The 12,662-nt window shown below is 36.6% G+C and overlaps 1 protein-coding gene and 1 long non-coding RNA gene across 2 annotated transcripts; one reads left to right on the top strand and one right to left on the bottom strand.

Moving 5' to 3' along the window:
- The first annotated feature begins 4,065 nt into the window (after positions 1-4,065).
- On the top strand, positions 4,066-7,290 carry LOC148673588 (granzyme A-like). The gene is made up of 5 exons (XM_088630222.1): positions 4,066-4,154; positions 4,732-4,873; positions 5,456-5,594; positions 5,989-6,261; positions 6,706-7,290. The coding sequence occupies exons 1-5, from the start codon at positions 4,100-4,102 to the stop codon at positions 6,859-6,861; spliced, it is 765 nt and encodes a 254-aa protein (XP_088486348.1). The 5' UTR covers positions 4,066-4,099; the 3' UTR covers positions 6,862-7,290.
- LOC148673587 (uncharacterized) lies at positions 4,574-8,064 on the bottom strand. Its single transcript, XR_015936062.1, has 2 exons — positions 7,571-8,064; positions 4,574-7,376 (listed from the first exon to the last, which is right to left on the bottom strand). It is a non-coding gene; the product is annotated as an uncharacterized LOC148673587 (long non-coding RNA).
- Positions 8,065-12,662: the final 4,598 nt, after the last annotated feature.

Genomic DNA, 12,662 nt, shown 5'->3' with positions numbered 1-12,662 from the left:
AGCACTTCTCTTGCTATGGTCCTGCGATGTTCTCTGCTGTATAAATGGGTACCAATGTAAGTTGCTTTGGATAAAAACAAAACCAAAATGACTTAATTCAGTCTCAGTAAAATGCTTTCTTTAAAAACAAAACTTTCCAACCTTTGAAACCTCTGATATATGATTTTACTATTGTTTTGTGATCTTCACTATATAACTTATAATATATATAACTATATTATATAACTATAATTATTTTAATAACAGCAAGTACCTCCATGCATATTTTTCATACAGATTTTAGACGTCCACGTTTTGTTCCATGTATGTATTTATCTATGTCAATACAGTATATCAATATTTATCCAAATGGATCCATTTTTGTATTTATTCCAGGGAGATTCTGCGGTAGAGTCTTCAGAGCTATCACATCATTTGGAAAAGGCTGTGGCCTTCAGAAAAAACCTGGAGTGTACACACTTCTCACTCAGAAACACATTGAATGGATTAAAAAAACAATTCGTAGATCAGACTAAAATCTCATTTTCACATAAGAGGTAACACCTGTAACTGAACGACAAGTGCTGACCTGCATATAGTATTATTACTTTGTGCATGATTTTATTTCCATAAAATGTACCCTTTACAGTATATCACTGGGAATAAAACAAGTCTTTAAAATGAGCTTTAAAATGAATAGCTTACTTCTGAGTTTCCTTCTGTTTTTACACTATTTTGACAGGCTCTTTTGTACTGTTGTTGCATGAATTGCTTTCTGTACTTGACAGAAAGATTCCTCATAGCTCACCGTGCAAAAAGTGTGACAAAGAAACTTGCAACATGCAATGCTCCCATGCCCTTGAGCACCAGAGCTTTTTGAAGGCTTGTGCAAAGCGCACATGCATCACTGCCACCTTCTCCCTGCCAGCCAAGTGAAAAGCATTTCTTACAAAGCACTTTACGTGAAAAATAAGAAGCAAGCAAAGGTGGGAGAATCGGTACAAACAGAGGTGTTGGATCTGAAAATAGAAAGAGATAGTGGCAAGAAGAATTTTTGAGGCCTTACCTTTACAGGATGATGTAGTTTTAAAACCAAAATGTGTTCTAATTTTCTGTATAACTCTTAATATTTACAGTATTTATATGCAAATAAAGTCAACTTAATGTTTAATATATCATGTTCTGTGTAGCTTTTTGATTTTAATTGTTCCATTCATAAAACGTTGCATTGATTTTTTTCAGTTTGATGAAAACATTTTGGGAGGAAGGAGGAAGATAATTCTAACATTTTTACTATTCAAAGTTGCTAAATTATATTATTTTTATATATTTAATATAGAAAACCTTGGTCCTTCTGTACTACCAAAGCATGCTGGTCTGTTTTTGTTTTTGATGCACAACAGCACAAAGTGTTTGAAAGACATGCAGAATGTATAATATTATTTCTTTATTTTTATTGTGAATAAAAATGTGAAAAATCCAACATCAGCAAGATACTTGATCCTTCCACCCATTTTCTAACTGCTTTATCCAATTCAGGGTTGTGGGGGAGCTGGCTCCTAACCCAGCAAACTATGGGTGTTGGGCAGGATACATCTTAGTCGGGATGCCAGGCCATCACAGACACACACAGACTCAGGGCCAATTTTTACAGAAGCCAACTCACCTACCAGTGTGTCCTGGGACTGTGGGAGGAAACCCACACAAACACTTGGAGAACATACAGACTCCATGCAGATAGAACCACGGGTCTGGACTTGAACCCGGGGCCCCAGCGCTGTGAGGCAAATGCTAACCACTGCGTCACCATGCCATCCCACTTCATATTATTCTCCAATGGAGTCTTCTAATAATAAAGCTACAGTAATTTCTCTGACCAGACATTAAATTAATTAATTAAGGTTAATTAATTGCTTAATGATAAGCACATCTGAAAAGGGGAAAAGGAAGAAATTATTTAATTGCAGTAAATACGTTGATGCAAAAAACTGAAAATGCAAAGCAAATTCTGAAGGAATTTTTTATTTAGTCCATGCTTTTGGAATATTACAACACATCAACCAACAGCATTGAGGACCACTGGGGGATTTTCCTGAAGGAAGAATGAATCATGTAAGGCATTACACTACTCTTACAGCTTTCTACAGCTTAGTCTAGTACTATTGTTTCCACTAACTAGCAGTGATGGGTCAAGAGGGTAACCTACTCACACAATTAATAGGTTTATTCCACCCTGGAAAAAAAAGAAGAAAGAGAACATAGCGTTTCAGCCATGGAGCCTTCTTCTGGTGTGAAGGCTCCACGGCCGAAACGTTGTGTTCTCTTTCTTCTTTTTTTTCAGCATGGAATAAACCTATTACTTGTTCCTTTGCAGCCTATGCATGCTGACGCAGCTACCCACCTGAACTACTCACACAATTGTCATACAATCCTATCATGTTTACTGCAAGGTTAATCTGCACTTCATTTGAGAGGGCAGTACGCACTCAATAATAAGCAAGGCCATCCAATGAGCATCAGGTGAATCAACACTGGTAAATTGGAGTATCTTGCAGGACAAGACCAAAGGCCCATAACATGCCGTTGTATTTATAAAGCAACGCTTTTAGGGAGTTCAAGACCCTCTACAGTAAATGCCTATTTACCATTTACCGTGGACTGAATTTTTCTTTTACATTTTTTCACATGTAAAATGTCATACTTTTATTGGATCAATGTACTGTGCTTTCCCCCCCCCAACTTTTATGTGTGGCATGTAGGGTACAGAACACTACGTTTTTTGATAAGCGCGTATAAACAAATTTTAAATGATTGATGTATTGAATTGATATTTCACTTATGCATACCAGTTAAGAAAACAACGTCGCCCGGTCTGTGGAAATTCTATATTAAAAGAAGTTTTTAAATAATGTTCCCGAGAGATGACAGCAACAAACTTCTCCTGCACCTCTGCTCTTATTTCACGGCAAGGTGTTAAAGATTTTTATTCCTGACTTCTATTCAATTCAGTACCTGAAGCACTGAAGATAATCACCTTTCTATGGCTTATTGGTATTCTACCAATTGTGCATAAGGTGAGATGCATGAGATGTTTAGACTATTAGCAAAACTTTTCTACCAGTTGCTTAAGACAGTACCCATAGACTGGAAAATTGCTCATGTAGTGCCTATCGATAAAAAGGATGACAGAACTGAACCTAGCAATTACAGACAAATGAGCCTTACTTGTTTTAATGCACATGTAACTATAATTAGAACTAATCTATTGGATCACATATATGTAAATATGATCGTAGAGGATAGTCAATATGGTTTTAGGAAAAGTAGGTCTTGCCGTCACAGATCTTTGAACAGGGAATTATAGTCATTGACACACAGAGAACACATCATTTATTAAATCATGTCATTAAAGATGATATCCTGGTTTCTTTTAAGAAACTCCAGTATCCGTTAGACATGAGCATCAAACAGGTTTGATCAGCCCAGTGGTTTCCTCCTGTTTGCAGCCTTATTTGAGAGATCACGATCAGTAGAGGAAAGATGGGAGATGAGAGGCAGGAGGAAGCAGAGAGGTGAAGAATCTTAACCCCCTGACATATCACAATCCCAGTCTCATTAACTAGGTCTGTCTTAAGCATGTGACTTTTTATTTTTTAGTTATGCACTTCCTACAGCTTTCTTTTACTTGTGTGTGTATTCTCTAGGTAGTCTCAAATAAAATGAGAAAATAAAAATAAAGTAAAAAAAAGCAACAAGTTGCCTACAGTACCTGAGCACTTCTCAGTTGTTTTTGTACTGTATGTAATTATCTCTCAGCTATGTTTGTACAGATTGCTGTGATGTTGAAAAAATGAAATTCAAGAAATGAAATTCAAGTGACCTCAAGCAGTATTTCTATGAAATGGCTGCAAAGATTTTTTCACACCTTTTATTAGGATGGGTTTCTCAACTACCACTAAGTTCCGGGGGGGCAGCCTTAAGAAGAAAAGAAGAAAGAAGCTATCGCAATTGAGCATGTGTTAAAAACATAGACCTCAATGAAACCACACCCCCTAACTCATATATATTAGACAGATTCATGTTAGCACACAGGCAGATTAAAGACGGTCACTCTGCTGCAATGGCAAAGGTATTAGCCTGCATAGCTATAGTAATTCTTCTGACAATCCCAGAAGGTAAGAAATGTAGTATTATTCTAGAATATTCTGACATCTTTGAAGGTGAAAGTCAATCACTCTTAATAGTAAGACAGTTGCTAAATGGACTCTTTAAAATGCTGCACTAAGGGAATCAGCTTTATACACTTTTTTGATAACGGCTTTATTGAGTGCCTTTTGAATACCATACTGAAAAGTACTAGAGACAGGAAAGGACATACAGTAAAAATTGGACTGCATCAGGGAAACTATACCTCAAGTCAAATGGAAAAATTATTAATATAAAACCACCAACAAATCATCCAAAGAATGAAATATCTACTGTGAAACCCCAAGCATATAAAGCAGACTTTTCAATATCTTTCAAATATGATCTTATTGGAAGGAAACAAAAGTGTGCAAATATTTCAAAGAAATGAAACAATTTTGAAAGCATATTGATTTTTGAGGGAAAGAAAGTTTTATTGTTGATGTTTATAAACACGCTTAAGTTACAAAGTGGAGATTGGTTTTCCTAACAAAATCCAAAATGTTATATTGTTTTAAACTGCAGTGATATTAAATAATGAAGCTGTTTTTAATTCCTTTCTTGCAGATTTCTGTGTGGAAATAATTGGAGGGAAAGCAGTGGCAAACCATTCAAGACCTTACATGGCACTTATACAAGGAAATACTCTATGTGGAGGGGTTCTGATCAAAACTAAATGGGTTCTAACTGCAGCACACTGCTACTCTGGGTAAGATACTGGATATCCACATTTCAAAAATAATGCTGATAGTAACAAAAGTATTTTGAAAGCAATGTAAAACCTTACATTTCATAGTGATTATTTCACATTTTCCTCCAGAAGCCTTTAAAGATTATTGTATTTAAAAACAAATCATCAATGTTGTGTTTTGAATGAGAGCAAGTTGGTAAAGCCAGGTTGTAAACACATAACTAGTGTCAGTTTCAAACACCATAACAAAACAGACTACATATACATGTACATGTTGCTTTATTGTGATCCTGATTACTGTTTACACTGCATTTCTGAAATAGCTCCCATATTGCAATACCAGGATATATATTCACTCAAATGTTTTTTTTTTCCTTCTGAGGTAGAGATTTGTCTAGATCAGCCCACACATATTCAATAAATTTAATATTCAGTGACATTCACAAACATGAGAGTGCTTAGTGCATTATGTGGGCTTTAGTTCAGTATGTCTTTGTTATGCATTTTGATCTATGTTTCACTGTCTTTTTTGTCTATGGCAAGTTCCAATGTGGCCTTAATTGTAATGTTTATTTACATGCATGTTACTGTGTTTCTTAGTAAAAACATGAAGGTATTCCTTGGAGCTCACTCTCGCTCAAAACCTGAGAAAGAGAAACAGGAATTTACTGTCACTCAAGCAGTGACTCATCCCTGTTATGATAATGAAACTGCAGTAAATGACCTCATGCTTTTGCAGGTAACATATTTCATATCCTTTTGCGTTTCCATAATGAGTGTTACTGCATGTTTAATATCCAGAGGTATAATGCATTTAATACTAGAAAGAATATACTGAGTTTTTGTATAGCAGATATTACAAATATAAACACTTACCCACATTCTGATAAACTATCCATTTGAAGGCATCTGGTTATTAATGCCCTCTACAAAAGATAACTTGACACCTGCATTTCAGTTTCACTCATCTGACAGGCTTAAAATCTAGATTAAAATGTAATAGTTAACACCCAACCTCATATAACAGTATTCCTCACAAAACACAAATAATATTACTGTATATATCTAAAACATAAACATCTACTTAATTTGATTGTATCTGCTTTGATTAATCAGATTTCTTTTTTTTACAGCTGAACAAAGCAGTTAAACCTAACAAGTTCATCTCCACACTGAATGTGCCTGAACAATTCCATGATGTCAAATCAGGAAGCAAGTGCACAATAGCTGGTTGGGGAACCACTAGCAACAAAGACGACCAAGGCTCAGATGTCCTGATGGAAGTCGATGTTGTAGCCATCGATAGAAAGAAATGCAATGGGAAAAACTACTTTAACTTGAATCCTGTAATTACCCAAGACATGCTTTGTGCTGGTGGTAAGAGAGGAAAAAAAGATTCTTGTAAGGTACGAGTTCCCTTCGGTTCAGTCATTCTTCTAATCAACAGACATTAACATACAGGGACCAATACGTACAGCTGTTCAGTCTTTCAGATATTCTTGATATTGTAACGTTATTCAATTTTTGATTGATTAAATGTTCATGGTCTGCTTGGTACCCAATCATATTTCTCTGTTCTGCTCAAGGGTGGCTCCAGTGATTCTGCTATTTGATTGGCACAAATGTTATAACCGTTTTAAAATACAGTACACATCCTAACATATTTCAATTCTGACGATGATTTTGATGTTCATTTTTTCTGCCACTTCCATCATTTTGATGCAACTATCCAGTTATTGGCAATATTTAAGAGGATGAGCAGTTGTACAAGCATACACTTTTCCAGCTTATTATTTTTTCAATGCTTATGTCAGTGCACTGTATTAACTAAAAACCTTCTCCTCCGACAGGGTGATTCCGGAGGTCCTCTCATCTGTAATAAGAAATTTGTAGCTGTTGCTTCATTTGGTTATAAAGGTCAATGTGGCAAGAAGCCTGGAGTATATACTCTGCTGACCAAGAAATATATCCAGTGGATTCGAAAGGTAACAGGGGGAGATGCATAAAAAGCAGCAGTTTATTTAGGTGAAACAAATATGTACGGTCAATGCATTTTGTGAAGTTTTTTTTTTCTGTAAACTTCAGAACGATAGATATCTTTAACAAGGTTGCTATTGAACAACAATTTGTTTTTCCTTTTAAAGGTCCTTATCAAGCAGAAAATATGCAGAACTGTGATAAATTCTCATTTTGAAGAGTCTCAAAATTAATTAATTTTAGAATTTCTTAATATATCTGCATAATGATTTGATAAGCATGGAATATGTATTGCCTCAATGTATTATCCTTTTCCTTGTAAGATGCCTCTTTGGATTTGCGTTGAAATTAATACTTCTGTGTTAGGCTTAGTCTTATTAGAATATATATATTCTATTACATAATTTAAGAAGCATAAATATTTTATAAAATAAAAATAAAAATGAGAAAGAAAGTAATTCAGACTCCATTTTGTGAAATTTGTCCAAGTATTCTACTTGTTTTTAAAGGGTATTTTGGAGACGTAGTCACGTGTAAATACCAACTACTAATTAATTCAGGTGGGTAGCTGCGTCAGCATGCGTAGGCTGCAAAGGAACAATAGGTTTATTCCATGCTGAAAAAAAGAAAACAACGTTTAGGCCGTGGGGCTTCAGAAGGCCCAACGGCCGAAACGTTGTTTTCTTTCTTCTTTTTTTCAGCATGGAATAAATCTATTACTTATTCCTTTGTAACTACTTATTAATGCCAAACAAACAATCCCACATGCTTTACTATTGTTACAAATGGGCGGTTACGAAATTGGTGAAAATCAGAATTTAACCAAGCGGTTTAGTCAATACGTGAATAATTATTCATAACCCCCAACTTGTAAGTGTGCGACAGAGGACTCACACTAGGCACGAGTAGTACAGGAACATCACACAAATACACACATCCCACCAACCAGTTGCTAGCTAGCTCCAGAGGGTGCACACTCAGGGCTTGACTGGTGACTTAATTCGTTAATTTGAGTCATAGTGGCATCCAGATTCATACCCATATAAGCATACATGTTGATTGTATTGTCCGTTTTTATGCTGCGATCGTGTGAACGGAGAGCGCTCTCAGTTTGTGTGGTACTTACAGCTTGTTTGCTGTTTGAGACTTCCTGGTTCTATGGTGGCTCCAAAGGTCCAAACCTGATCCGTACTTCTAAAAGGCATGTTTATAGCGTGTAAAGGAAAACACACAGGCAGGTATGAATGGGAAGATTCCATTTTTAATTTTACTTGGGGAAAGGGTAAAAAAGGAAGCGGTAGAAAGTTTTTGGATACATGTGTTTTTTCTTTCTTTTGTTTCGGAAATTATTATGACCTGACTGAATGAATTGTAAAACATTTTGTGTGTAAAATCAAAGAGAATTAGGATAATGGCTGATTCCAGGGGGGAGCGGTTTACAAACGATATAAGGTGCTCCCCAGGGGAGAAGAGGTTAGTTGAGTTGGACGTTCAGGAATGAAGGATTAAAAGTGTCAGAGTTCTACCTGGATTTTTTTGTCTTTTTGTATTTTTCTTGTTGTGAAGAAGAGCAATGTAAATAAATTGTGCTTTGATATAACTGAGTGCTTTATGGCAGTGCCATCAATTGGGGAAAAGGAACTGCTTTGGCCACTGCTTGGGTCATTTTGTGACAAAGTGATTTCTAGCATTATTCCCCAGTGGTTTGTATAATTAGAGGCATGTGAATATTTTATTCTCTGGCACAGCTTTGCTGATAGGAGTAATAATCCAGGCACACTTGGTTAAACAAACATTTATTACAATGACAAAACACAAACTACACTACACACAAGTTACTCTATGTACAGTATTTACAAACAAGGTGTTTCAGAGGCCTAAGATTCTGGTCACCCAGAAATCCCCAGACTGCTATTAAACATTAAACTCTTAATATGCCTACAAAGGCCATACAAGAGATGCCTTCTAACTAACTCTCTCTCTGCACTCTGGATGCCACAAAATAAATGGGAGCCTATATCCCTATCCATAAAAATGCATCTTAAGCAGGATAGATATTTCTAACTGAGTTATCTTTTACCCAGGAAACCCAAGTAACCTAAAACCATGCTCTCTCTAATTAAGTTCAAATACTAAGCTCCAGTCAGGTTGGTTTGGATGACCAAGAAGTAGGGGCTCTTCCTGGCACAAGCTTCAAGTCCCAACTCCAACAGACTTCTCCCTGATCCTCCTTGTTTCTTCCTCCCTTTTCTTGTGCTCTTAATGTGATCTTAAATTGTGTATGTCTGTACTGCTCCTTGACAATGATTAATCCACAGTTTACCTAGGTACTGTATACTAAAGTAAACTTTACAATTGTTTCTGCTCAAGGAATGTTAGAAGCATTTAACCTTCCAAGTGTCACAGACTAAAATCTAAAAGACACTTCTCAGTCACCTAAAGCTGTAACACTATTTTATGTCTTGTGTCCTACCTTACTCTTGATAATGTTTGTAAATGTATGTCCTTTGCACTGTCAATTGTTTTAATTCTTGAAGAGTACTGTTTGAAATTTTGCAAATGCCATCTACAGAAAACAATGTTCCTTGTTCTTTAATGTAACCTCATCTTTTACTAACATCTTTGCTAATATCTTTTCTCTTACACAATATGCTATAGACATTGTGATGTTAACCCAGTAGGTCCTGCTTTTAGGAGGAAATCTATGTTATAGTTTTCACATTACATTTTAAAAGAGGAGACTGTTAGTCGCCTAACAAATTAGATAACTAGCAAAAGTAGAGATTAGAGTAAGAACAAATAAAAATATTGTTCTTCAAAATTACCTTTTCAATGGTATTTTATGCTGAGATGTAATATAATTAATCCCTGGATAGTGATACATTTGCATCTGCATACTAATTTTCAAAAGTGTTTTAAATAAATAATTGAGACAATGAAAGCTCAACCTGCACTGCATTTTACAGTATGTGCATGGCTACAGGAATAACCAATAACAAGGCCATGAGACACATCACTATTCTACAGTACATAGTCTCCATACCTGTTCAGGTATATGTGTCAGTGCAACACCAATGTGATACCAGGTCAGATCATGAGGTGGGTTGTCCTATACTGTATCTCCCACCCTCAATGCTGTAAGCACGTACAGTACAGGTGTTGTTACCAGTATGTGATTATTGTGTAGCAGGTCGTTTCCAGTGAAAGGCCTCTCACAACTGGACCAGTGGTCAGCATTCACAGTATGCTGGAGCTGTTCTGAATGTCTTTACAGAAGTGGTTGATTGGTGTTCCTAGCTCAGTTCTAGTATAATGATGCACTCAGGTTCCATCTTCCACAGTGAAATGTGAACTACTGTACATGAAGTGCTTCCTTTTTAATGGAAGTGTGTCAAATATAGGAGAAAAAGATCCATCTCACCCATTTGTGAACAGCTGTGTGCTGCTCTGGTACCCAGTGAGTGGACAATCTCTAGCTTCTTAGATGCCAAGTGTGTGATAGCCAGGAGTTTATTTGCAATGACAGCAAGCTACACAGAACTGTCTACAGTGCCATACCTATTCACACTTTGCTAGGGTAACTCCTATTTGACTGTTTTGTCACCGTCCTTTTTGATATTCCTTTGCCTTTCATAAAATTGCTTGTGAAAAAAAAAACTGTCATTCTGCGAGTGAAGTATTCCACAAATTCATTCATATTGCTCAACAAGATAAAATGCAAGTTTTGCTGCAAAGCAATGACATTTAGGGAAACCTTCTCAATATTGTGCAAGTGATTAAAAAAGGCTCAGTGTGACTCCACAGGTTTATGACTGACTGACTCATATCATGCCAGTAATTGTGCTTACTCAGACCTCCTACAGGGTGGGCTTCTGTGTTTCACTATCAGTAAAAAAATCACCAAAACTATTTCCCCCAGAAGGTGTCCATCTCCAGTTCATCAAATGGATAAATAAGCTTAGATATTTTTTTAGGGTTAATAACATATTCTTTTTATGGGAGTTAAGATTTCACCTCAGTAAAACATCAGTGTTAATCTATTATTCAATGTCAGAAAATACATATTTCATTTATTTTAAATGACAGTGAAAGGATGGGGAAGTGTGTTACAAGTAAAACTTGTCATCATCATTTTCTAACTGCTTACTCCCTGAGAGGGTCCTGGTGGTAACAGGCTGAGCAGAGTAGACCACACTTCCTATTCCCCAATAACATTCTCCAGGTCCTGAGGGACTCCCAGGGAATCCCAGGTCAGCAGAGAGATATAATACCTCAGAGAGATATAATATCATGGGTCTTCTCTAGGATCTCTTCCCATTTGTGAACACTGTGAACACTGACTCTATCATGAAGAAGGCTCAGCAGCGCCTTTATTTCTTGAGGTGCCTCAAGCGATGGGGCTTGTATTTCTACCGCTGCACCATCGAGAGCATCCTCACCAACGGGATCACCGTGTGGTATGGCAACACCTCTTCGCGAGAAAGAAAGGCACTGCAGAGAATGGGCAATATGGCCCAGAAGATCATCGGCTGCGGTCTCACCGAGATTAAACAGCTCTATGAGGACCGCTGCCGTGGTAGAATTCTGGCCATCACAGAGGACAGTCACCACCCCGGGCATGAGCTCTTCACCCCACTGCCCTCAGGCAAGAGATATACAGTAAGAGCATACGGACACTTACCACTAGATTCTTCAATAGCTTCTATCCACAAGCAGTGAGCCTGGCGAACACATTTAGCCATCCCCCTCGGACCACACCTACACCATCACCATCTACCTCTTTATGATTTCTTATCTATTGCACATCTCAAGTCATTGTTTACACGTCTGTATTGTTTACATTCAAACTGTCTACATGTTTACTTGCACATTGTCTATTGTTTGTTTGTACATTGTCTTGATGCACTGTTTGCACTTTGTCTTGTTTTTTACACTTGTTTTACAATCGAGAGACTTTCTGTAAGTAAGAATTCCATTGTACCAGTACCGGTTACATATGGCAATAAAGTTCAAGTTCAAGTTCAAGTTCATTTTTCCAAGTTTTATTACTGCAAGCTTTAAGCAACCAAATATTAAACTGTGCAAGGGTCTGAATACTTTTGCTAGTCTTTGTCAAAGGTATACTGTAGGTATCTCTCAGTGAACTGAGATAAAGTGGCTATTAGATTAGCGCATTAAAAAGCTATGACAACAGTTGTATTTTAATAATGATAATTCCTTACACTTTCACAGGGCTTTTCTGGACACTCCACTAAAAGTGTTTTACAGGTAATAAAAGGAAGAACATTACATTGTAATAACCTTTCTCACAGTGAGATTTCTACATTTAAAATAACTATACATTACGTGACTAAAACTATAGCAAGAAAACCCAATCTACATATCAGGCATAAGCTCTTGACTCAAAATGGAACCTGTGGGTTATGTTACTGGAAAGGTACGCTTCAGAACTACACCAAAAACCAGAAAAGACCACCAATGCGCTTTGACTACTTAAATGCAACATGAGCACAGTGGTTTTAAAAGATTCATTTTGTTTGACAATAGTCTAAGCTGTTTAAAATAGGTATTATTTGAAATCAAAGTAAAACAACATGCAACTTCAATTACATTTACAAACATTTCCAACATTTATATTAGATAAAGTTTGAGAACATTATGTGCACTAAATCTCTTATAGCAGTCTCTTACAATCCACCACAAAATCCAAGATTAATAATGAAGACTTAACCAGTTTCAAACTAGATAGCCAGACAGATTTGAAAGATAGAATGGGACTGAAAATAAACCTTGCCAACGGATGTGTCCCTAGACCTGTATGTTCAAAGCC

Source organism: Lepisosteus platostomus, chromosome 4, assembly GCF_059453375.1.
Source record: "Lepisosteus platostomus isolate fLepPlt1 chromosome 4, fLepPlt1.hap1, whole genome shotgun sequence".
In the NCBI taxonomy this organism is placed as follows: Eukaryota; Metazoa; Chordata; class Actinopteri; order Semionotiformes; family Lepisosteidae; genus Lepisosteus; species Lepisosteus platostomus.
This window is presented reverse-complemented; position numbering and strand designations above follow the sequence as displayed.